Genomic DNA, 27291 nt, shown 5'->3' with positions numbered 1-27291 from the left:
GTCCTAAATCTATTCAATCTCTCCTCATAGGACTACACTCTCATCCTTGGATACATTGCACTTCATCTAAGTCATTAATATAGATTGTAAATAGCTGAGGCCCAATCCCACTAGTAACAGTAACAGTCTGCCAACCTGAAAATGACCCGTTTATTCGTACTCTGTTTTCTGTCCTTTAACTAATCCTCTATCCATGCTAATATATTATCCTCAACCCCATGAGCCCTTATCTTGTGCAACAGCCTTTCGTGAGGCACCTTATCGAATGTCTTTTGAAAACCCAAATATTTTACACCTACAGGTTCCCCTTTATCTACGCTGCTAGCTACATCCTCCAAAAATCTCTAATAGATTTGTCAAACACTATTTCCCTTTCATAAAATCATGTTGACTGCTTAATCATGTTATGGTTTTCTAAGTGCCCTGTTACCACTTCCTTAATAATGGATTCCTGCATTTTCCCGACAATTGATGTCAGGCTAACTGGCCTGTAGTTCCCTGTTTTCTTTCTGCCTCCTTTCTTGAATAGCGGGGTTACATTGGCTACCTTGCAATCCACTGGGACCATTCCAGAATCTAGGGAATTTTGGAAGATCACAACCAATGCATCCACCATCTCTGCAGCCACCTCTTTTAGAACCCTAGGATGTAGGCCATCCAGGGGATCTGTCGGCATTTAGTCCTGTCGTGTATTGAATGCGAGTTTGACACCAGTCAATACGGTAATGTAATGTGCGAGTTTAACACCAGTAAATACAGTAATGTAATGTGCATTGCATTATGGGAATTACCCAGGAAAGCAGCAGTCAGCCATTTTATCAATAAAGAGAACATCGTAGTTAGAAGCCTGTCTGCCTGGTTCTATGCTTGAATGCGTTCACACAACATTGGCGACGAGGATAACGAACGGAATCATTTTAAATAGTTGGTTGCCCAAGTTTTAGTTAGCTAGGATGGAGAAGACCGGCATTCAAAATTTTGCACGCTTCGCCGAGCCAGCCACGTTGGGTCCAAGATGGACGAGGTGGTTAATGTCTTTTGAGCTTTATGCCGACGGCAAACGACTCATTATCGACGATACCTCTACAGCTGCCACAAAGCAGATGAGAAGAGCTCTACTTCTACACCTAGCAGGACCAGATGTCCAGGATATCTTTTCGACTCTGCCGGACACAGGAGAGCCAGCAGACTACACGGTGGCGGTTAGTGCTTTGAATCACTATTTCGTGCCCCAGGTCAATGCAGCATTTGCTAGACAGACTTTTCATAAGTTGTCCCAGAAGGCAGGTGAGACTGTACAACAATTTGCTACTCGCTTGCGGCAGGCTGCTAAAGACTGTGCTTTTGGGGGGGGTGCGGATAATCAAATAAGAGACGCTATCCTGAGTAGGTGCACGTCAGCCTATGTGCGGAGGCAATTGCTAGAGGAAGGGCATGGTCTAACGCTCGCCCGCACATTACAACTGGCCTCACAATGTGAAAACGTCGAGGAGCAGATGTCAGCCATGTCATGTACAGAGAAGGCGGAGACAGATACTGTTCGTTGTGTTACACAGAAAAGAGGGTATTATGTGAAAAGCTCGACAGAGAAACCAAAGGGAAATGGCGATAGGAACGAAAGGAAATGTTACAGATGTGGACACACAGACCACATGGGCAGAGATCCGAAATGCCCAGCACGCGGACAAACGTGTCATAAGTGCAAGGGAAAGGATAATTTCTCCAAAGTATGCCGCACAAAGGGTACAAAGAAACACAGTGTGAACAATGTAGAGGAACAAAATAACTTTGCATTTGCTGTTACCGGAAATAATGGGACAGAGAGACTTACCTTTTGTGTGGGGGGAGTAAACCGGAGAATGTTAATTGATTCGGGTGCAACTAATAATGTGATAGATAAGAATACATGGGAAGGGCTAAAGTCAGAACACATTAAGTGTCAGTCACATGTCCCTAAGACAGAGAGAAAGTTATTCTCTTATGCTTCTAGCCGACCACTGTCAGTTAAAGGTGTATTCACATGTGGGATTACAATAGGTAAGAGAACTGAGCAGGCGGAGTTCATTGTGGTTAAAGGCCATGGAGAGCCGTTGCTAGGAAGGGAGACAGCCATGAAACTGGGAGTTTTAAAAATAGGCGCAGATGTCTCAGCTATGTAGATGTAAGACAGCTACTAGAACAGCGGTATCCAAAGGTGTTCCAGGGAGTAGGAAGGCTGAACACAAAACAGATCAGTTTGTATATCGACCCACAAGTGAAGCCTGTGGCCCAGCCACTCAGGCGTATACCATTCAACTTAAGGGGGGCAGTAGAGGCCAAAATAAAACAATTGAGGGACATGGACATTATCGAACCTGTAACTGGTCCCACCCCATGGGTAAATCCTGTGGTTATTGTACCAAAAGCGGATAAGGATGTAAGGTTATGCCTAGACATGAGACGAGCAAACCAGGCAATAGTGAGGGAACGATATCCAATCCCCACCGTTGATGAGATACTCCAAGGTATGAATGGCTCGATGGTGTTTAGTAAACTAGACCTGAAATAGGGTTATCACCAGCTAGAACTGACCCGAGTCACGAGAAATCACAACGTTTGCAGTACTTATAACGGAGTATACAGGTACAAGAGGCTGATATTCGGTGTATCTTCAGCTAGTGCGCAATATCAGCACGAGACAGCTAATGCCTTAGCTGGAATAGAGGGTGTTGAAAACATCTCAGACGACATTATCATGCATGCACACGACCAGGAAACGCACGACAGACGCCTGCACGCTGTCATGACCAGACTAATGGAAAGTGGACTGACATTAAACTCAGAGAAGTGCCAATTCAACATGGACCGATTGATTTTCATGGGAATCCTATTGTCTGAAAAGGGCATCGGACCAACAGCAGAGAGAGTGCGAGCGGTGGCAGAAGCTCGGGAACCAGAGAATGCTACAGAGGTGAGGAGTTTCTTGGGACTCGTTCGGTACAGTAGCAGATTCATCCCACAGTTTGCAACGCTATCAGAGCCACTGCGATGCCTGACGAGAAAAGGCACACCATTTAAATTTGGATCACAACAGAGACATCATTCAGTGCATTCAAGGAAGAGTTGGCCAGAACTGGCACTTTAGCATATTTTGATAAGGACGCACCAACCAAGGTGATAGCAGACGCCAGTCTTGTAGGTTTAGGCGCAGTACTAGTTCAGGGCCAACAGGGACAAGAGGTGCCAATATGCTATGTAAGTTGTAGTTTAACAGACTGAGGGGAAAAATACTCTCAAACAGAGAGAGAGGCCTTAGCTCTTGTATGGGCTTGTGAGAGGCTGCATCCATATGTGTATGGCCGAAAATTTAACTTGGTAACTGACCATAAGCCATTACAAGTGATATACGGCCCACACTCTAAACCCTGTGCCCGTATAGAGAGATGGGTACGATAGCAAAATACTGCAGATGTTGGAAATCCGAAATAACAACAGAAAATGCTGGAAAAACTCAGCAAGTCAGGCAACATCCGTGGAGAGAAATTTGAGTTGACGTTTCGGGTTTGACCCTTCTTCAAAACTGGAGAGAAAAGGAACTAGATCGAAGGCAGGGCTGCGATCGGACAAAAGAATTAAAGAACCAAAAGAAGTAAAAGAGATTAGAAGCTAGACGAGATGGTAATAGGCTGTGATTAGGTGTAAAGTGTACTGGCAGGGCAAAAGATAGCTGCCAGGTGTGAGAGAGAAACAAAAGGAAAGGGGGGGGGGGAAAGGAAAGGAGTGGAAAAATATAAGTGAAAATGAAATAGGGGCCGAGGTTATGATCTGAAATTGTTGAACTCGATATTGAGACCGGAAGGCTGCAGACTGCCTAATCGGAAGATGAGGTGCTGTTCCTCGAGTTTACGTTGAGCTTCCGTGGAACAATACAAGAGGCCAAGGACGGTGAGGTCCGAGTGGGAATGGAGCGGTGAATTGAAATGACAGGCGACCGGAAGCTCGGGGTCACCCTTACGGACTGAACGGAGGTGTTCCGCAAAGCGGTCACCCAATCTGCGTTTGGTCTCCCCAATGTAGAGGAGACCGCATCGTGAGCAGCGAATACAGTATACTAGATTGCGAGAAGTACAAGTAAATCGCTGTTTCACCTGGAAGGGGTGTTTGGGGCCCTGGACAGTGGGGAGGGGGGAGGTATAGGGGCAGGTGTTACATCTCCTCCGCTTGCACGGGAAGGTGCCAGGCGAAGGGGAAGGGCTGTTTGGGGTGATAGAGGAGTGGACTAGGGTGTCTCGGAGAGAGCGGTCCCTGCGGAATGCTGAAAGGGGAGGGGAGGGGAAGATACGTTTGGTGGTGGGATCACTTTGGAGGTAGCGGAAATGCCGGAGGATGATCCGTTGAATGTGGAGGCTGGTGGGGTGAAAGGTGAGGACAAGGGGAACCCTATCGTGGTTCCGGGAGGGAGGGGCAGGGGTGAGGGCAGAGGTGCGGGAGATAGAACTGACACGGTCGAGGGCAGTGTCAACCACGGTAGAGGGGAATCCTCGGTTGCGGAAAAAGGAAGACATGTCTGAAGCACTGGTGTGGAAGGTGGCATCGTCGGAGCAGATACGGCGGAGGCGGAGAAACTGGGAGAATGGAATAGAGTCCTTACAGGAAGCGGGGTGGGAGGAAGTGTAGTCCAGGTAGCTGTGGGAGTCAGTGGGCTTGTAGTAAATATTGGTTGATAACCTATCCCCAGAGATGGAGATGGAGAAGTCGAGGAAGGGAAGAGTCAGAGATGGACCATGTGAAGGTGAGGGAAGGGTGGAAATTGGAGGCAAAGTGAATGAAATTGTCAAGTTCGGGGCGAGAGCAGGAAACGGCACCGATACAGTCATCAATGTATCGGAAAAAGAGGTGAGGGAGGGGACCCGAGTAGGACTGGAACAAAGATTGTTCCACATAGCCCAGTCCTACTCGGGTCCCCTCCCTCACCTCTTTTTCCGATACATTGATGACTGTATCGGTGCCGTTTCCTGCTCTCGCCCCGAACTTGACAATTTCATTCACTTTGCCTCCAATTTCCACCCTTCCCTCACCTTCACATGGTCCATCTCTGACTCTTCCCTTCCTCGACTTCTCCATCTCCATCTCTGGGGATAGGTTATCAACCAATATTTACTACAAGCCCACTGACTCCCACAGCTACCTGGACTACACTTCCTCCCACCCCGCTTCCTGTAAGGACTCTATTCCATTCTCCCAGTTTCTCCGCCTCCGCCGTATCTGCTCCGACGATGCCACCTTCCACACCAGTGCTTCAGACATGTCTTCCTTTTTCCGCAACCGAGGATTCCCCTCTACCGTGGTTGACACTGCCCTCGACCGTGTCAGTTCTATCTCCCGCACCTCTGCCCTCACCCCTGCCCCTCCCTCCCGGAACCACGATAGGGTTCCCCTTGTCCTCACCTTTCACCCCACCAGCCTCCACATTCAACGGATCATCCTCCGGCATTTCCGCTACCTCCAAAGTGATCCCACCACCAAACGTATCTTCCCCTCCCCTCCCCTTTCAGCATTCCGCAGGGACCGCTCTCTCCGAGACACCCTAGTCCACTCCTCTATCACCCCAAACAGCCCTTCCCCTTCGCCTGGCACCTTCCCGTGCAAGCGGAGGAGATGTAACACCTGCCCCTATACCTCCCCCCTCCCCACTGTCCAGGGCCCCAAACACCCCTTCCAGGTGAAACAGCGATTTACTTGTACTTCTCGCAATCTAGTATACTGTATTCGCTGCTCACGATGCGGTCTCCTCTACATTGGGGAGACCAAACGCAGATTGGGTGACCGCTTTGCGGAACACCTCCGTTCAGTCCGTAAGGGTGACCCCGAGCTTCCGGTCGCCTGTCATTTCAATTCACCGCTCCATTCCCACTCGGACCTCACCGTCCTTGGCCTCTTGTATTGTTCCACGGAAGCTCAACGTAAACTCGAGGAACAGCACCTCATCTTCCGATTAGGCAGTCTGCAGCCTTCCGGTCTCAATATCGAGTTCAACAATTTCAGATCATAACCTCGGCCCCTATTTCATTTTCACTTATATTTTTCCACTCCTTTCCTTTCCCCCCCCCCCTTTCCTTTTGTTTCTCTCTCACACCTGGCAGCTATCTTTTGCCCTGCCAGTACACTTTACACCTAATCACAGCCTATTACCATCTCGTCTAGCTTCTAATCTCTTTTACTTCTTTTGGTTCTTTAATTCTTTTGTCCGATCGCAGCCCTGCCTTCGATCTAGTTCCTTTTCTCTCCAGTTTTGAAGAAGGGTCAAACCCGAAACGTCAACTCAAATTTCTCTCCACGGATGTTGCCTGACTTGCTGAGTTTTTCCAGCATTTTCTGTTGTTATTTTAGAGAGATGGGTACTTGGATTACAGCTGTACGATTTTAAGGTGATACACATTCCAGGCAAGCAAAACAACCACTGTCACGATTGCTGGGGGAGACAGCAAAACAGGAGAGACATTCTCATGGCTCAGATGAATACGTGAGATTTGTAGCTGTGAGTGCCACACCAAAAGCACGCACTACTAGAGAGGTGGAGGAAGCCTCTGCTACCGACCCAGAGCTGATTGAGGTACGGAAGGCAATCACAAACGGACATTTTGAGAACTGTAAAGCTTATGCAGCAATTGCAAACGAGCTGTGCGTAGTGGGGTACCTAGTTCTTCGGGGAACACGCATCGTGCTACCCACAGTGTTACACGCACGAGCCCTGGTGTTAGCACATGAAGGACACTTGGGAATAGTTGGAACAAAGCAACATCTCAGAACCAAGGTTTGGTGGCCTGGCATGGACAAGGCAGCTGAAAAACACTGTAAAGCGTGCCACGGCTGTCAGACCCACCTGAACCGTTGAGACCAACACCATTACCGGAGGGCCCCTGGCAGGATGTAGCTATAGACTTACTGGGACCCTTGCCATCCAACCACTCCATTCTTGTGGTAGTTGATTATTATAGTTGCTACTATGAATACGACATCATGACCTCCACAACAACAGAGGAGGTTATTGATAGTTTAGAGTCAATCTTCAGCCGTCATGGTTTGCCAATCACCTGCAAATCTGATAATGGTCCCCAATTCAGATCTGAATTATTCAAAGAATACTGAGAAAACAACGGGATCAAACACCTGAAAACGACAGCAAAATGGGCTCAGGCTAACGGAGAAGTCGAGCGCCAGAATGCATCGCTGATGAAGAGAATCAGAATTGCTCAGTCAGAAGGACTAGATTGGAAACGTGAACTTAGAAAATATGTGACTGTGTACAGGAGCATTGACCATGCCACGACAGGAAAGAGCCCAGCAGAGCTGCTCTTTAAACGGAAAATGAGGGGAAAGCTGCCAGACATCACAGAGTCGCGCGCAGACATGGAAGTACGTGACCGGGACGCAGAACAAAAAGGCAAGTCCAAACTGTACGCAGATGAACAGCGGAGAACACAATACTCAGAGGTGGAAGTTGGCGACACGGTGCTGGTACGGCAGGACAAAGTGGACAAGTTCACCACTCCTTTTAGTGCCACACCGCACAAAGTTTTGAGTAAAACAGGGAGTCAAGTAGTAGTGGAATCTCCAGAAGGAGCACGCTACTCGAGAAGCACTACGTTTGTGAAGTAATACAGAACCAATGGACCAAAGGAGACACTCCATGAGCAGGAGGAAACACAAGGGACTGAGGACAGTATAGTAGACCCTGACACACATACCACTGTGACACAGGCAATACCCACTGACACCAACATGTCAGACATACCCAATACAGCCAGACCTCAAAGGGTTAAAAGAAAACCCCAAAGACTGTCTGATTATGTCACAACATAAACTGTGCGAGAACTGCATGGGTGATGTTAAATGTTTAAACCTGGGAATTATTTAGTTGTGTGGTAAGACACAAGTTTGTAAAAAGTTTATAAACCAAATAAGTTATGCAGTGTTATTGTAAGCAACTATTTGTTTCCAAGGAAAAGGGGGATGTCGTGTATTGATTGCGAGTTTGACACCAGTCAATACGGTAATGTAATGTGCGAGTTTAACACCAGTAAATACGATAATGCAATGTGCATTGCATTATGGGAATTACCCGGGAACGCAGCAGTCAGCCATTTTACCAATAAAGAGAACATCGTAGTTAGAAGCCTGTCTGCCTGGTTCTATGCTTGAATGCGTTCATACAACAAGCCCCATTAATTTCTCCAATATTTTTTCTTTACTAATAGTAATTACTTTAAGTTTTAAGTTCCTCACTCTCATTAGACCCTTGGCGCTCCACTATTTCTAGTATGCTTTTGTGTATCCTCTACTGTGAAGACAGATACAAAGTATTTGTTTAATGCCTCTGCCAGTTCCTTATTTCTGGCCAGTGACAAGTCACTAGCCATATAGTGTACACACATCATTCAACCCAACTGTTCGGGTAACTTGTGCTGGTAGGCGATTTCCAGTGTTTGAGCAGCAATGAATATCTCTGTTTTATTCCCCATCTCTTTGGCTCTCCTAGCCATGCATTGACTGCAGCTGGTTTGCTCTCAGGCCGCCACAGATGCAGCTCTAAACTGTTGTAAGAAGTTGTAAGAAGGTACAGGAGATGTCCAGGGTTAATTCTCCAGCAGAAACTCCCCTCTCTACTCAGCAATGATCAGCCACTCAGCAGCGTGGGGAGAGGTTAAAGCTGCAGCCCCTTCCAAGTACCACCCCCCACAGCGGCATTTCTCTTACAAACAGGAACATAAAATGGTATTTTCTTTTGTGAAGGGAGGACATTTTCTAATTTCTTTAAAGTTTTTCAATTAAAAAAAAAGTGACAAATAAATTTTGCAAATTAAAATTTTCCACCCAGAAATATTCCACTGACAAAGACCCTAGGGACGGGCTAAAAGGCTCAGCAGGTGGAAGGAAGGGTGCTCCAAGGAGTCTGACGCCTCCATTTGAAGTTTGGGTGGCATTTTACGAGACATAATTTCAGCCTACTCTGGAATACTTGGCACAATTCTACATGCAGCCTCTTGGCGACATCGCTATCCTTCAAATAGCTTCTAGACTTCACTCCCCTGCTACATCTGTCTCCGAATTTGGACAGCGGTTCGTCGATGTTCCGTGCCGGCTCCACCTTGCCTACGTCGCCTTTGTCCCTCCATGGGACCTCTGACTTTGACTCTGGACCCCAACCTATTTCCCGCTACTACCAGGAAATATGCATCCCTATAATTGCTACATTATCAGGCTTATGTAACCTGAGCTTTTCCCTGCGTCATGTGCGCACTTTGGCTGGCGCTCTGGATTCGAGCCATTTACTTATACAGGTAGACTACCCTTTATCCGAACTTCCGAAAACCGAAACCCTCTAAAAACCGAAGGTTTTTTTGTTCAGCGTAAGTCCAGCGTAAGTCGTGCGCACGACCCCCCGCGGGCCCCGACCCCCGTGGACCCCCGCCGGCCCCGACCCCCGCCGACCCCCCTGCGGACCCCCGCCGGCCCCGACCCCCGGCCGGCCCTTACCCCCGCGGACCCCCGCCGGCCCCGACCCCCCCGCCGGCCCCGACCCCGACCCCCGCCGACTTACGCTGAGCGTCAGCGTAAGTCGTGCGCACAACCCCCCGCCGACCCCGACCCCCGCGGACCCCCGCCGACCCCGACCGTAAGTCGTCGGGGTCGGCGGGGGAGGAGGTCGGCGCCGGCGGGGGTCCGCGGGGGGTCATGCGCACGACTTACGCTGCGCGTCAGCGTGAGTCGTGCGCACGACCCCCCGCCGACCCACCTTCCGAAATCCGAAATTCTCCGAAAACCGAAACACGGCTGGTCCCGAGGTTTTCGGATAAAGGATAGTCTACCTGTATTTCCACTTTTTCTCCCCCCTTTTTCTTTTCTCTCCATTCCTCCCTGACCGCTGTCTTCATCCCTCCTTTCATCTCTCCTTTCTCGGATACGCTACCCTCCCAAATCCCTACCCCAATCCTTCGTTACTCTTCCACCTTCCTACTCTCCTGCCGCTGTCCCAGGCTCGACTCCCTCTTAGATAAGCCTACAGCTTCCCTCTGTGCCTCTCTTTGCACCCTCCAAAAGGCCCACCCTGGCACTCATCGCTGCCTCCTCACGAGTAGCAATCCCAACTGTCCCATCCTACTCACTCGCCGACTTTCCCGTCCAGCGCGCCCGCGGGGGGCTAATCTTGCCAATCTCCTCCCCGTCCAACTCACCCCTCCCAGCGCTGACACTGTGGACGCTGGCAGTGGGTCACCCATCACCGACCCACTCCGCATCTCCCTACAGAATGTCCGTTCACTTGCGAACAAAGCCCTTGCCATCCATGAGCTTATCGTGGATGATTGCATCGCTATCATGGCCCTAACGGAAACTTGGCTGAGGGGTGATGACACCTTACCCTTAAATGAAACAGCCGCGCCTGGCTATACCTTCAACCACTTGCCTCGCCCAGACCGCCGTGGTGGCAGTGTGGCTCTCATTGCCAAATCATACCTTGCTCTGTCTCCCCTACTCCTCTGGCACTTTCTCCTCCTTTGTGCATCTCATCTTATTCCACCCCTCTCATCTCATTTAAAATTCTCATTCTCTACCACCCACCCAAGTACCATGAAAATGTTATCACAGGAAACTCTCGTTTAACCGGCACTTTTCTCACTCCGAAAACTACAGTATACAGTCGTTTATAAGTTTTGTTTTACTGTTAAGTGATTAAACAGTTATGGATTACCCTCAACTGGCATTACTGTACTTAATCAAGCATCTTCCACCATCCATTTGACACAACATTCTGTAGGTGAGTACCCAATTATACTGCACATTTCTTGATTTTTTAATTTTTGTTTGTTAAAAATAGCCTCGGTAGATATACCTCTCCGTTATCCGGATTTTTTTTTTATCAACCGGCACCATCCCGGTCCCGTCGGTGCTGGATACCAAAGAGTTTCCTGTACCGAGATATCTTCACTGCTTTCCTCCCTCAGCACGAGCGACTTCTCATCCTCGGTGATTTCAACCTTTATCTCAATTCATCATGCTCTCTCTTCTGATTTCACTAGCCTCCGAGCCTCCCTTAATCTCTCCCTCCATATAAACTCCCTAACCCATATTCACGGCCACCCCCTCGACCTTGCCATCTCTCATGACCTTGCTACTCCCATTGTGTCAATTGCAGATAAGACCATCTCTGACCACTTCATCGTATCGCTTCGCACCCACATTCCCCTCCTCCCCCGCCCCCCAACCCTACTTCCTTCTGTGTCCGCCCCTGGAAAAAACTCTCTCCCAACTCTCTTACAACTGCACATATGAAATACCAACTGTCCAACCTTTGGCCCTCCATTCACTACGACATTTCTGCAGCTACCGATCTGCTCAACCACACCCTTACCTCCACTTTTGATGCTCTAGTCCATATTAAAACAATTACTCTCTCTCACCCTGGCTGTTCCCCTTGGTACGGCCCTCACCTTCGCTCCCTTAAGTCCAAGGGACGCAGACTTGAACGGATATGACGGACAACTGGTTTAGCCATTCACCGCCAGATCTGGCTGGACCACATAAAGCATTGTTGGGTCCTGCTCTCGTCTGCCAAAATTGCTCACTATTCCAGAATCATTCTGGAATGCAAAGAAAAAACCCCGGTTTCTATTCTCTACTGCTAACCGTCTTCTTAAATCCCTCTCTCCGGTCTCCTCCACCCTCACCTCCAACAACAAGTGTGAGGAGCTCATGGACTTCTTTGTCTCTAAGATTGATATCATCTGTTCAGCTGCCTCTGCCACTTCCCTTCCTTCCCCTAGCCCACCAGGCCAAACTTCCTCAGACGACACCCAGCTCTACCTCACCACCACTTCTCTTGACCCCTCCACGTTCTCTTAATTGTCAGTCTGCTTGTCCAACATCCAGTTCTGGATGAGCAGAAATTTTCACCAACTAAATATTGGGAAGTCCGAAACCATTGCCTTTGGTCCCTGCCACAAACTCCGTTCCCTAGCCACCGACACCATCCCTCTCCCTAAAATCTGTCTGAGGCTAAACCACACTGTTCGCAACCTTGGTGTCATATCTGACCCTGAAATGAGCTTCCGACCACATATCTGTGCCATGACTAAGACCGCCTATTGTGACCTCCATAATATCTCCGCCCTTGCCTCAGCTCATCCGCTGCTGAAACCCTCACCCATGCCTTTGTTATCTCTAGACCTGACTTTTCCAACGCAGTCCTGGATGGCCTCCCACATTCTACCCTCCGTAAACCTGAGGTCCTCCAAAACTCTGCTGCCCTTGTCCTAACTCGCAGCAAGTCCTGTTCACCCATCACCCCTGTGCTCGATGACCTTGGCTCCTGGTTAATGGCTCAATTTAAAAATTCTCATCCTTGTTTTCAAATCCCTCCATGGCCTTGCCTCTCCTTATCTCTGTAATCTCCTCCAATCCTACAACCCTCTGAGATATCTGCACTCCTCTAATTCTGGTCTCTTGAGCATCCCTGATTATAATCGCTCCACCATTGGCGGCCGTGCCTTCAGCAGCCTAGGCCCTAAGCTCTGGAATTCGCTCCATAAACCTCTCTGCCTCACTTTCCTCCTTTAAGATGCTCCTTAAAACCTACCCCTTTCATCTGCCCTAATATCTCCTTTATGGCTCGGTGTCAAATTTTATTTGATAACGCTCCTGTGGAGCACCTTGGGACATTTTACTACATTAACGGTGCTATATGTATACACAAGTTGTTGTTGTTGAGGTGAAAATGCAGTCAAATGGACACACTGTCAATCACAGTAAATTTAACTTGCATCATTTGATGTTTCAATGCGTTGGGAGTCAAGTACTGTCCAAGAAAACACTCCTTGTACAACATCTCATAGGAACGGGGGAGATCATTCAACCCCTTGAGCCTGTTCTGCCTTTCAATCGGATTATGGCTGATCTTTACATCAACTCCATTTACTCGCCTTTGCTCCATATCCCTTGATATTCTTTTTAGGCAGTCCCTTGGAACAGAGGATGACTTGCTTCCACATTAAAAAATGAGTTCACAGATGACTGATGAGTCCAATGCGGGACCTACAGTCTCTGTCACAGGTGGGGCAGATGGTGATTGAAGGGGCGGTTGGGTGGGGTGTTTGGGTTGACGTGCGCTCTTTGCGCTGCCTGCGCTTGGCTTCCGCTTGCTCCCGGCGAAGAGACTTGAGGTATTTGGTGCCTTCCCGGATGCTTCTCCTCCACTTTGTACGGTCTTGGGCCAGGGATTCCCAGGTGTCGATGGGGATGTTACACTTTTTCAAGGAGGCTTTGAGGGTGTCCTTGAAGCGTTTCCTCTGCCCACCTGGGGCTCTCTTGCTGTGCCGGAGCTCCGAGTAGAGCGCTTGTTTTGGGAGTCTCGTATCGGGCATGCAGACAATGTGACCCGTCCTTCGGAGCTGATTGAGCGTGGTCAAAGCTTCGATGCTGAGGATGTTGGCCTGAGCCAGAACACTGACGTTGGTGCACCTATCCTGCCAATGGATTTGCAGGATCTTGCGGAGGCAGCGTGGTGGTACCTCTCCAGTGCTTTGAGGTGCCTGCTGTACATGGTAGATGTCTCTGAGGCATACAGCAGGGCGGGTATCACTGCTGCTCTGTAGAACATAAGCTTAGTGCCGGGTTTGAGGTCCTGGTCTTCAAACACACTCTTCCTCAGGCGACCGAAGGCTGCACTGGCACACTATTCTTACCTAATAAAAATCTATCAATCTCAGTCTTGAAAGGTTCAATTGACCTTCAGCATCCACAAGCTTTTGGGGAAGAGTTCTAGATTTCTATTACCTTTTGTGTGAAGCACTGCTGCCCGATTTCATTCCTGAATGGTCTGGTTCTAAATTTATGATGCCACCTTGTTCTGGATTCCCCCACCAGATGAAATAGTTTGTCTGTATCTACCGTATTGAAATTCTTTTATCATTTAAACACGTCAATTAGATCATTCCCCAATCTTCTATATTCAAGGGAATACAACCCAAGTTTATGCAACCTGTCCTCATAATTTAACCCTTTAAGCCACAGTATCATTCTGGTGAATCTGCGCAGTGCCCCATCCAAGGCCAATACAGCCTTCCTGAGGTGCGGTGCCCAGAACTGAACACAGTACTCCAGATATGGTATGACCAAGGCTCTGAACAACTGAAGCACAACTTCCTCCCCTTTATATTTATCTTGAGATAAAGGGTAACATTCCATTAGCCTTGTTGATTGCTTTTTGTACCTGTCCACTAGCTTTTAGTAAATTGTGTAAATGGACACCCAAATCTCTCTGCTCCTCCATAGTTCCTAATTTTTCACTATTTAGAAAATAATCTGATTTGTCTTTATTGGATCCAAATTGGATAATCTTACACTTCCTCACATTGAACTCCATTTGCCAGTTTTACCCACTCACTTAATCTGTCTATGTCCCTCTGTAACTTCCTGTTCCCATCTGCAGTACTTACTGTGCCTCCCAACTTAATCTCTGAAAACTTTGAAATACAATTCTCTATTCCCTCATTCAAGTCATTGATAAATATTGTAAAAAGCTGATGCGCCTGAACAGCTCCCTGTGGAACACCACTTCTCACATCCCGCAAATCAAACTATGTATTCTTACTCTCTGTCTGCTACCAACCGATGTTACAAGGTTACCTCCAATTCTGTCACTTTCATTTTTACTAATAATCTCTTGTGTGGAACCTTATCAAATGCCTTCTGGAAGTCCATATAAATAACATCCTTAGACATTTCCATATCCACGTTAGTGACCTCCTCAAAAAATTCAACTGGACTAGTCAGACATGACCTTTCCTTCATAAATCTATGCTGGCCCTCTCTGATCAGCTCATATTTGTCCAAGTGCTCAGTCACTCTGTCCCTAATGATTCTAGTAACTTCCCCACAATTGATGTCAGACTGATAGGTTTCTCCCTCCGGTCTTAAATAATGGAGTGATAGTTGCAATTTTCCAATCCAACAGCACAATTTCCAAATCAAGAGAGCTTTGGAAGATAATGACTTACACATCTGCAATTTCCTCATCTACATCTTTTAATATCCTAGGGTGAAATCATCAGGTCTTGGAGATTTGTCTTAAGTCTCATTACTTTCACCATTACCATTAAAAAAAAACTTATATTAAATCCATAAGTTCCTCCCCTTGATTTATTTTTAGTTTCCCTTGTACCACTGGTATTTTGGCCGCTTCCTCTACTGTGAAGTTGGATGCAAACTACTCATGGTGATTTGCATTTCTGTATGTTAATTTAATGTTACCTCAAAGCTCAGTTTTGCAGTGAATGGGTCTGCCTCAATCTTGGCCACACTGTCATCAAGCTGTAGAGTCTGTGCATCTAAAAAATGTCAAAGAAATGGCCCAAAGCATATTGGAAAATACAGTAAGCTCATAACAGTAAGTGATTTAGTTCAACAGCATAACCGAGCACCAGTCACAGCACCTGTACATGGTTTAACGTCTCATCCGGGAGATGGCATCTCCGACAGTGCAGCACTCCCTCAGTACTGCACTGAAGTGTCAGCCTGAATTATGTGCTCAAGTCTCTGGAGTGGAGTTTGAACCCACAACCTTCTGATTAATCGCTGCTTGTGAGACCGGCTGTGCCTATCCACACCCCAAAATAATTAGTTGGATGTGAGGTTCTGTGGGTTGGAGCTAAAATCTACAACAGGATTTTTTTTGTGGGTGTTAAGGTCTCTGGTGAGTCTTGGTCATGATGTAATCTACCAGTCTCAAGGTGAGCTGCAGACAAGCCAGCACTTCTTCCGTGACAACAGCCACAGCATGGCTATGGATATGCACTTTCCTACAGCTGGCAACTGCCATAGTACCTCGAAAACCTCCACTGGGTCAGTGGCCACAGTTTCTTTTACCTCAATTGTTAGGGCTGGTGAGGCACTCAATGAGCACCAAACAGCCTGCGGCTTAATACAGGAAACTTTCGTTTAACCGGAGGTTAAATGTCCGGAAAGCTTTATCTACCGGCAAAATTCAGGAGCTGTTTCCTATAAGTTTTTTTTACTTCTCGTTGCTTTTTTTTTCTCCAGTCAGGCTCTGCAAGGTCTAGCTGAAGCTGTTGCTTAGCTACAGAGACGCGTTTAAGCTGCGGCCGACTGTTTTGAAGCTGTTGCTAAGCAACAGGGTTTGTTGATTCACACGGAGCTCAAAAGCTCCGTATGTTTTAACATTAGCGCTGGTTTCTACGGCAGTTTTGATGGTACGGCACCAGCTCGGTCCCGTCAGTGCCGGATACCAGAAAGTTTCCTGTAGTTTTTTTGCGTCACTAATCTGGGTGAGACAGGGAGTTAGATTTGCACTAGCAGCAGGCACAGCACGCACTGGCAGCTGCTAATGACGTTCCTTATTAGCAGCACTGCTGTTTAATACTCCAAAAGTACAGAAATTAACCCAAGGGCTAGTAATTGATGAGATAATTATACTCTAATTATTCTTTCTCTATTGTATTTTCCCTTCTGCTCTCTCTGGGCAACATACACCGATGACCGACCTGATCCCAGCTCTGACTGAAAGAGCACCTGCGAGATGGTCAAGTGTGGCCCAGGGGTGACTTTCCCTCCCATTATCCCATCTAGTCTTGGCACTGTCTCACTGCAGTATAACAGAGCTTGGTAAGCAGGTGGGGTTGGGCATCACTGTGTTGGTGCTCCAACGTGCTGCCCACTTCACACAGGGCGATACTATAAAATGGATACCGCCAATGTTCTTTTCCTGCCATATATCCTTTTTCAGTTCTGTCCTGGGCACCTCGCGGTCAATCAGGGCCACCGCTTCCTCATCCGTAATCCCTTCTTCCAAATAGAACTGAACAAGTGGCAGCACCTCTGTAAACACAGTAAGAGAGGTCATGAGATGAAAGCCCCATGGTAACCTACAGCATAGCTCATCTGATCAAAACCCTGGGTTTCTGAATTTAGATGTGAACCTGAAAAGTAACCTTTTGAGAAACTCTGAGTAAATACTGTAGTAAATAATGATGAATTCTCTATTCCATTTTCAAACAATATTTTGTCAAGTCCTGTGAAATCTGAATCTGAATATTTTATTAATTATAGACCTTTGGAATCAAGAAGTTTAAGACAAGCTGCACTGTTATAACTATCCTTACTCTCTCTTCCCAACTTTTTCCTTCCCTTCTGTCCAGCGGGGCTCTAGAATCTCATTTAATGGTCATTCTTACTTTCTAATTCTGGACAGCCATGAGGTCCATCATGGCTGACTTTGATTCTGCGTTCACCAGACACTGTACATCTCCATTTTCAACATGGGTCAATGAATACATTTCTGGTGTGGGCATCTTGGACAATTTTCCCACTCTTGAGCCTTAACGCACTAAGGTCAATTGTAGCGCTCTACTGTCACTTGACTAACTAAACACATAAAAGGAGTCCAATCTTCCCTGATACTGCATGGCCTAGTACCAGATCAAGCAATACATTTACCCAATGAACACTGGAGCGCCTCCTATTTTTACTCTATTAGATATGGGACATGGTCTGTGCTTTTTTTGGTGATGCGATAGAATAAATCCAACCTCAAGAAGAATAATGGTTCCGTCAACACCAACAACACAGACTGCTCTGTCTTGCCTCAGAATCTTAGGAGAAAGAGGGGGCCAGGACACACCCAGTGCTCAGTTTCAGTGGCTTGAGAGTCATATAGCTGACCTCCAATCTTGGCTGGCGTTTCTGCTTGGCATGGGAGACCGAAGGAAGGGGAAAAGGGAAAATCACCTTTGAGAGTCTGACCCTCAACAGCTCCTAAATTAAGAATTGTGAGCTACCTGTAGTTCCCATACATCTTAAGTGACAAAATTTATGCTAATAAAATAATCGATTATCCTTGGAATTCTACCTATAGAACCACAGAGGTTTGCAGCACAGGAGTCCATTTGGCCAATCGTGTTTGGGTCAGCATTTGCTAGGTCAATCCAAAACTAATCTCACTGTCCCAATCTCTTCTCCTAGCCCTGTATCAATCCAAAATGAATCCCAATGCCCTACTCTCTCCCCATAATACTGTTTCTTCCTCTACTTCAAATTTTTGTCCAATTTTCTCTTAAAAGATGAAATGGTCTCTGCCTCAACCACTTCCCATAGCAAAGCATTCCATGCCACAACAATCCTTGGTGTAAATACATTTCTCAAACTCTCTCCTCACTCTCTTACTGACAATTTTAAATTTATAACCCCACGTCACTGACTCCCTAATCAGAGAAAATAGTCTTTCCCTATGCACACTATGAAAACTCTTCATAATCTTAAAAACCTCTATTAAATTTCCTCTTAGCCATCTCTGCTCCAGTAGAAACAGTCCCAGCATCTCCAAGTGTCTCCTCATAACTATAGTTTCTAATCCTTTAGATCATCTTGGGGAATCTACATTGAACGCTCTTTATGGCTTTAATGTCCTTTTTATAATGGGGTGTCCAAAACTGCACACAGTACTCTAACAGTGGCCTAACCAATGTTTTACACAAATTTATCATAGGGTTGTGTTACAAAGTGCATTGTTAATACATATCAAATCATACATGATAGTGGTCATGTTAACATATGATCCTAAGAAAAGAAAGTTCTCAGGGGCTGCTATAATTGGCGTCCATGTCCTTGGGGTCCTGAAGAAGGGGAAAATGCCACAACCCACTTCCTGTTCCTATCCAGTGGCCCCACTCATGTGCATGTAGACCATGTGCAAGGCCAGGATCTGACACTGCTGTGATGGTAGCTGTCGTGTGACATCGGCTGTTTCAGGCCGATGATCTGAGCCTCAGCAGTGCTCTCAATTCATGCATGATGGGTTGGGCAGTACCTCCCAAGGCTCTGTGGAAACTCAATTAAGAAAGGCAACAGAACTTGCATTTATAACACACTTTTGTGTATGTGGAGTTGGCGACTGCACATTTGGCTCACTTGCTAGTTTGTTTTCCATCCCTCCCCATGTATATCCTCTTTGGATGGCCAACTTTAACCTCAGGTTATAAAGCTCAAGCAAAAAGTGCAAGTGGCTCACAGAGGTAATAACAAAAATCTCCAGCAAGAAGAGGAAGCAATGTCATTTACTTAAGAGTTAGAAAAAAATGGTATAATCTAGGTTACTCCATAACACAGACACATGCTGAGACAACACTTGGCAGCGGATTGAGTCTGAGGGTAAAATGCTGAATGTATATGATTTTTTATAATGCAGAGTGATTTCCCTCCCTCCAATTTGTGTTTTAAGTATATGGATTATGTTTTGAAATGTATGTACTAAAGAGCTGCCTGTAAGCATTCACAGAACAAATCCCAGACACTTATAATGTCATACTCTTCAAATGGTAAAGCAGATCTGCTAAAAACAATACTAGATCTGCTTATCTCGTTAGAAGATCTGTATCCTGGCAACTAACAGGATTTACCCATGTGTAATAAGCCCAAGGTGATTTACACGAAGGGCTCCTGATTCTGCAGGATTTTACAATAACAAAAGGATATAAAAAGCCTTACAAAAATATCTCAGTGCACTTTGTATGGCTCAAATACTCCTCTGTATTGAACATAATATAAATAATAAATATAACACAAGAAGCCTAAGACTGAAAGTAACTAACAGTTGAGATTTGAGATCCATCAAGTCCTTGCTTTTGCTAGAAATGAAGGAAGCACAAAAGAGTTTAATAGAAATGAAATGGAGAAAAATGGATTTGTTGTTTCACTTTTTAAGCTGTTTGAATATTTATTTCTTGAAAATGAGGGAGGGTCTGTATTACTTCAGATCAATTACACAAGTAACCATTTGAATAATCACCTTGGATTGAAGTCATGGTGTGGGGGTAAAATGGGAATGAAGAACCAAATGTATGTTCACACTGGGGAAGCGCTTCATTTCAGCCTTTCCTTATAGGTGTAGAGTTTGCATAAAGTGACTAAGAACGGTAAGACCAGCCAATGTTATGATTTGATTCATTTTTCTGTAAATGATGGGACTGGAAAAAAAAAAATCACACTTTAAGCATAAAAGGGAAAACCCAATGTCACTGTAACCTGAATTAGAGACTATAATCTGTGGTGATCCTGTTAACTGCTTAGTTCTGGCTGATAGAGGATACGTAGGATAAGATTATATGTTTCACTACACACTTCCATTTTGAGGAAGAAGACAGTTTGTGATGTGTGTTCACAGCAACAAAGATTTTCAATAAATCAGGCTAAAGAAACAAGATACTTAAAATAATGAACTTGCATTTATATTGCACCTTTCACATCCTCAGGATGTGCCAAAGCACTTGCAAACAATGAATTACTTTTGCAGTGTAGCCACTGTTATTTTGTAGGCAAGTGCAGCAGCCAGATTGTGCACAGCAAGATTCCATAAACAGCAAGGAGATAAATATTAGCCAGGACAAAGAGAGAATTTCCCTCTCCTACTTCGAATAGTGCAATGAGATTTTTTTATGTCCACTGAATAGGTGGACGGGGCCTCGGTTTAATGTTTCTTTGTTGTGGGTGTTGACGGAACCATTATTCTTCCCAAGAACACTCCCTCAGTACTGCACTGAAGTATCAGCCTGGACTATGTGCTCAAGTCCTGGAGTGAAGCATAAGCCCTTGACTCAGTGGCAAGTGAGCAATCACTCAGTCAAGCTGACACTACATTAGTATTTATAAAACTAAATAAACAGTAGTAGCTGTTAAGAGGCTACCTTAGGATGTGGGCACAAATGCTGCTGCAACATTGAAAGAATAATTAAAAAGTCCAATACATAGTCCATCTTCCAGGTCAAAATAAATGATATAAAATAGGAGAGCTCCCCTCATGGCTGAGTTGGCTAAAGCAGTGAGTAGTGGAGCCACAGACCAGGAAGATCTCAGGTTCCATAGTCAGTCTGTTTTGATCTTAACCAGAATCATCACAACTGAACTCAGGCCCTATTAATGAAGAGTATATCAGCTAGTTGAAGAAGGTCCCAACTGGAATTGTACTTGTGCAGGGCACGATGGGACTTGACTGTGAAGCTGGGTAACCTGCTGACACTCACTGTGTAGGCTCACACATGAAGAATGGCCACTTGGGCAAGGTATGGAAGCCTGACCAGTGCCTGTGAAAGTGTACACCTGTAAAGGGTCAACGCCTTCAGATTGGGAGGGGAGAAAAACGTCCCAAAAAGCAGGGGGGGGGGAAATACACAAAAAAGTAATGCAGCATTGACCAATCTGAGCAGAATGCTGAAATCCTTCATAGGCGGTGGGTTTAGGTTATGTTGCAAAGCTTCTTTGGAGCAAGACAATTTCTCACAGACCATTAATTCAGCAATTGAGCACTCTGTTGAACTGCTTCAGAGCTCTAGAGAGTGAGTTTTGCTCCATAGAAGACACGCTCTCAGCTTTGATTGTTAGTTTGGTTAGCCACTTACAGCACGAAGATTAATTGACTGGAATCATACTGGGATTCCTGGACTCTAGGGGATCCCGTGGTAGGATGCTGGGGATCCACAACCTCACCAGATCTGTGTCCAGCTTTCTGCAGACTGCTGTATTCTTCTTCTTGGGCAGTCCCTCAGAACCGAAGATGACTTGCTTGCACATTAAAAATGAGTTCACAGGTGATTGATGAGTCCAATGCGGGAATCTACAGACTCTGTCACAGGTGGGGCAGACGGTGGTTGAAGGGGCGGGTGGGTGGGGTGCTTGGGTTGGCGTGCACTCCTTGCGCTTGGCTTCCGCTTGCTCCCAGCAAAGAGACTTGAGGTGTTCGGCACCTTCCTGAATGCTTCTCCTCCACTTTGTGCAGTCTTGGGCCAGGGATTCCCAGGTGTCGGTGGGGATGTTACACTTTTTCAAGGAGGCTTTGAGGGTGTCCTTGAAGCGTTTCCTCTGCCCACCTGGGGCTCTTGTGCCTTGCCGGAGCTCCGAGTAAAGCGCTTGTTTTGGGAGTCTCATATCGGGCATGCGGACAATGTGACCCGTCCATCGGAGCTGATCGAGCGTGGTCAAAGCTTCGATGCTGGGGATGTTGGCCTGAGCCAGAACACTGACATTGGTGCGCCTATCCTGCCAATGGATTTGCAGGATCTTGCGGAGGCAGCATTGGTGGTACCTCTCCAGTGCTTTGAGGTGCCTGCTGTACATGGTCCATGTCTCTGAAGCATACAGCAGGGCGGGTATCACTGCTGCTCTGTAGACCATGAGCTTAGTGCCGGGTTTGAGGTCCTGGTCTTCAAACACTCTCTTCCTCAGGCGACCGAAGGCTGCACTGGCACACTGAAGGCGGTGTTGGACTTCGTCGTCGACGTCTGTCCTTGTTGACAGTAGGCTCCTGAGGTATGGAAAGTGGTCCACGTTGTCCAAGGCCTGCTGTATTACTATAACATTAACTCTGTTGCTTTATACTAATAAAGCATGTTTACAGCTGTGATAGCATGGTTTTCTACTGGGTAATTGGTACTGTCTTTCATAACAGGGACTTAAGCACAACAATCTAGGCTGACACTCCAGTGCAGTGCTGAGGGAGTGCTGCACTGTCGGAGGTGCCGACTTTCCGATGAGACATTAAACCGAGGCCCCGTCTGCTCTCTCAAGTGGATGTAAAAGATCCCATGGCATTATTTCGAAGAAGAGCAAGGGAGTTATCCCTGGTGTCCTGGCCAATATTTATCCCTCAACCAACATAACAAAAACAGATTATCTGGTCATTATCACATTGCTGTTTGTGGGAGCTTGCTGTGCGCAAATTGGCTGCTGCGTTTCCCACATTACAACAGAGACTCCACTTCAAAAGTACTTAATTGGCTGTAAAGCGCTTCAAGGCGTCCGGTGGTCGTGAAAGGCGCTATATAAATGCAAGTCTTTTTTATAAGTGAGGATAGTGGCTCCTCAGAAGTTTTGTAATTTTTGGGGGCAAAAGATACACTACAAATAGTGGCGTGCCTTTGGGGATCCAATAAATAACACATTAAAAAACATAAGGGACAGGATACGCCTTTCCCCAATTTTAAAATCGGCTTTAACTGCCGAACTTCAGGGAGCGTATTAACATTTTTAAAGTATTGTTTACAAGGGACTGCCACAGCCCCAAAATGCAATACTGGCAATTTTGAGGCTGCACACATCCCAGGACAGGAACAACCAGGCTGCCAGCGGGAAGGGCTGGCCTCACCCACTAATTGAAATCGGCTCTTAGCAAATGGAAAATGTCAGGAACCATGATTGCCTGGGAGAAGGAGACGACTCCTGCAGCAGCTCTTAAAAAGCTGCTGCTACCTTAAAGGGACATGCTTCTGTATTGTCAAGTAAGTTGTTGTTGAAGGTACAATCTGCAGAGAACTGCCCCATTTCAGGGGGATGCACTGAAGATGCTAATGCAGCAAAGATGATCTTTAGAGTGGAGGCCACTCTCCTGTGAAAACAAAGGTGCAAACAGCATGGATGGAGGTAGTGGAAAGAGAGAATGGAGGCTCCCAGGTTCATAGGATAAATAAGGAAAACAAATAATGGAATCAAGAAGAGTTCAAAAGTAAGTGTGCACACTTTTTCTTAATAATAGGGCATAGAACACATTGCAACAAACCAACATTATGAACTGTGGCATCATCAGGGAGGTACCATGCAAAGCACACAAAGAAGCCACAGAAAAGTTGCAGGATGGCACTTGCAGTGTGACATCTAAATGTAGAGAGCTGTGCCCTGGACCTGCACTGCCACCACAACTTAGACATGTTGCACTTGATTGCACTAACACTGGCAGTGGGCTGGCCTGCTATCTGGGGGTTCTGCCAATTTCTAACAACAGGCACTTCCAGGGAAAGGCTCCTCACATCCATCACAAGCCAATGTGCACAGGCGAGGGTTCGCCACATGTGAAATGCAAGTAGCATTCGCACTACACAAGTGCCAGGCAATGACCATACCAACAAGAGAGAATCTAACAACCTCCCAATTGACATTCAACTGCATTACCATCATCGGATCTCCCACCATCAACATTCTGGGGGTCACCATTAACCAGAAACTTAACTGGACCAGCCACATAAACACTGTGGCAACAAGAGCAGGTCAGAGGCTGTCACTGTAACCCTTGCTCACCCTTTCACTCAGTAACAGAGGCATACATTGCACACAGCAGTGTGGCACACAATATATTGGCATCTTGCTTCTCTTTCAACGTATTTTGTTCTGAAACCATGGTAACACATCTTTCTTTTCTCCTTCTATATGCTCTTTCAAGGTGAGGCAAATCCAACTGATGGCAGCCACAGACACAGTACTTCACAGCGGGTCGTGTTACGCATCCCACCTGCTGCAGGCCCCACCACAGATCCAAGCACCCTGTAAGACTAATGAGTTTGAGGTTTGGAGCACTGGGTGAACCACAGATCACTAGTGAGGAAGAGCAAGGGAGGCAGCAGCTGGAGACAACAAACAACAGTTCGGGGTTCTAGCCTGAGGTATTTCTCAGCTGCACAAGCAAAGGGTAGGTACCGTACTGGACCTGCCTTCAAAAGGCAGCTGATCGACGACCAAAAGACCTTCATGACATCCTCTGGGGCAGCGATGATCACCATGCAAGGATTGTTGGTGGACGTGCAGGAACGCAGCTCCCACCTCTGCATTCATGAGTGAAGTGAAGGACTTTCACAATTTCAGTGCACCGCAGAACATGTGGCAAATTCACAGGCACCTGCAGGGAGCCCCAGATGTCAGAGAGACCAAGCTCAGCCATGTTGGACTTTCCGATCATGCACAATCCTGAAGAGAAGTATGGCACAATATGCATGGTACTCATCGAACTGCATGAGTGCTGAGCCCACTGTAATTTCTGGGCTCAGTTGCATTAAAATATCGTGGACACGATTCAGGTGTTAGGAATGCCTCTGATTGAGAATTCACCAATTAGCAGGGGGCAGAAAATAGCATGCTACTGCATGGTTTAAAGGCTTGCAATAGCTTAAAGGGCCAGGAATCTGCTGAATTTTTTTGATTAGTCCAAGCAATCTCTTTTTTTAAAGGCAACTGTGGGGTCAGTGGTCAGGCAGAAAGCCCCCACTTCTCAGATGTAGCTGCTGCAGGAGGTTAGGAAGGCTCCATGGAAAATAAATGACATGGGCCCCCAGGGAAAGCTGCTTAAGGGCAGTGAATGGAGGTCGCCAGGGCAGTTAACCTAGCCATCAGTGTCAGAAAAAGTTTAATGATCTTATCAGGTCAGGAAAGGTAAGAGAAACCTGTCACATCTTCAAAAAATGCACTGTACTAAACCTGCCTTCACCTTACGATAATCACCCCCTACACTGTATTAAAGGGCTTGAATTGCTTCCCATCAATGCCAATGAGGTCACATGGCAGCCTTCACCTGCAAGTGTTCCTTCACCCACACCCTTACATGCTTTCACTCCATAAAAAGCCTCACATGGTAAGTGACTGCTTACTGCATGCTTGGGCTACATGCTGAGAACAGTGTATTACTGCATGTCGTGGCAACAAAAGGTTCTATTTGCTTTCTTTTGTAAGAGCAAGATTCCCATAACAGCTACGACTACATAGAATCTATAGCACAGAAACAAGCCATTCGGCCTAACTGCTCTATGCCCGTTTATACTCCACGAGCCCCCTTCCATACTAATGACCTCGTCACAGCCTGCCCTTGTATCCCTCTATTCCCTTCATCCTCATGTATGCATCAAGCCTCCCTTTAGATGCATCAATGCTCTCTGCTTCAATCACTCCATGTGGCAACGAGTTCCACATTCTCACCACTCTCTGTGTAAATATATTACTCCTAATCCGCAACAGGTGGCTGTTCCGAAACCTGTAAGGAGGAAGCACTCCACACCTTAGTGAGGGAAGCAACAGAGAATGTCGGAGACAGGGATGTAGGACAAGCGACAGCTGTGGGTTCTACCTCTCTTCCTACTGTACTCCGTATTAACTGTCACTGACCATATCATGAAATCCTGATATCACTCCAACTGAAAGTGGCAAGAAACCAATTTAACCTCCTTTCCTCCTCTAAATGTGCTACATCAAGAACACACAGGGCCTTCTGCAGCTGGATCTGCCAGCTCTTTACAGTTAGAGTAAGCCACGTTGGAGCGCACTGGGTGACACAGAACAGAGCATGAGTGAGCAGGACTAGCTGGTGGTGGCACGAGAATAAAGATGTTGCTGGCTGGAAAGTCAGGTCTCAGCAGAAGAAATAGAGCCTGTGGGTTCTGTTTTTGAAAAAGCATCCAGCCTTGGTGCAGGCCATGGGGGCTGCATCAGAGAGGATGCTGCAGATGACAGTGCATTGGGAGATGGTTTAATGACACTGCAGCCCATGATCGAGTGTGTTGCTGCTCCAAGGGCATCTACAGTGAAGTGCCAAAGACCCCAAGGGCAGTCTCTGTTTCTTCCATGGATACATAAACTGCTGCCATAGAGGCCGGGGGTGCCAGACTGGAAGGGTTCTTTCTTCTGGCTTCAATGAGCTTGACAACCAGTTACAGACAATCCTGATGCAGGGCATCATCAATCTCATTTGTACTTTCTTGCCTGCCACATGTTTCAGCGCTCAGCAACTTGGGAGCACGTCCAAAATACTGACCCACGGAGCCTCACTATTTCAGGGTTCATATGGCATGTTTGAAGCAGTGTAACTTGTGCGGAGAACTGGTTGGCAGACAGAAAGCAAAGAGTTGGAATAAACGGGTCTTTTTCCGAGTGGAGGCAGTGACTAGTGGGGTACCGCAGGGATCGGTGCTAGGACCCCAGCTATTCACAATATATATTAATGATCTAGACGAGGGAACTAGATGTAATATCTCCAAGTTTGCAGATGACAGAAATCTGGGTGGACGTGTGTGCTGTGAGGAGGATGCAGAGAAACTCCAGTATGATTAGGACAGGTTGGGTGATTGGGCAGATGCATGGCAGATGCAGTATAATGTGGATAAATGCGAGGTTGTCCACTTCGGTGGCAAAAACAGGAAGACAGATTATCTGAATGGCAATAGATTGAGAAAAGGGGAAGTGCGACGAGACCTGGGTGGCCTTGTGCTGTAGGTAAGCATGCAGGTGCAGCAGGCGGTTAAGAAGGCAAATGGTATGTTGGCCTTCATAGCGAGAGGATTTGAGTACAGGAGCAGGGATGTCTTGCTGCAGTTGTACAGGGCCTTGGTGAGACCACACCTTGAGTATTGTGTGCAGTTTTGGTTGCCTTATTTGAGGAAGGATGTTCTTGCCATGGAGAGAGTGCAGCGAAGATTCACCAGACTGATACCTGGGATGGCA

The 27291-nt window shown here is 46.6% G+C and overlaps 1 protein-coding gene across 3 annotated transcripts in view; it reads right to left on the bottom strand.

The window, feature by feature from the left end:
- The window catches only part of LOC147081147 (intraflagellar transport protein 122 homolog), a 45629-nt gene that overhangs the window by 10931 nt on the left and 7407 nt on the right, over positions 1-27291 (bottom strand). For 2 of the 3 annotated variants that reach the window (XM_085980935.1, XM_085980934.1), the window contains exons 3-4: positions 16741-16869; positions 15286-15362 (exon numbers count right to left, since the gene is read on the bottom strand). In XM_085980935.1, the coding sequence (XP_085837061.1) occupies positions 15286-15362; positions 16741-16869 (206 nt within the window). Of the gene's footprint in view, positions 1-15285; positions 15363-16740; positions 16870-19834; positions 20013-27291 lie in introns of all 3 variants that reach the window. The other variant, XM_085980936.1, reaches the window with a different exon arrangement.

Source organism: Somniosus microcephalus, unplaced genomic scaffold, assembly GCF_052327205.1.
Source record: "Somniosus microcephalus isolate GS21.2 unplaced genomic scaffold, FLI_Smic_1.0 scaffold755, whole genome shotgun sequence".
In the NCBI taxonomy this organism is placed as follows: Eukaryota; Metazoa; Chordata; class Chondrichthyes; order Squaliformes; family Somniosidae; genus Somniosus; species Somniosus microcephalus.
This window is presented reverse-complemented; position numbering and strand designations above follow the sequence as displayed.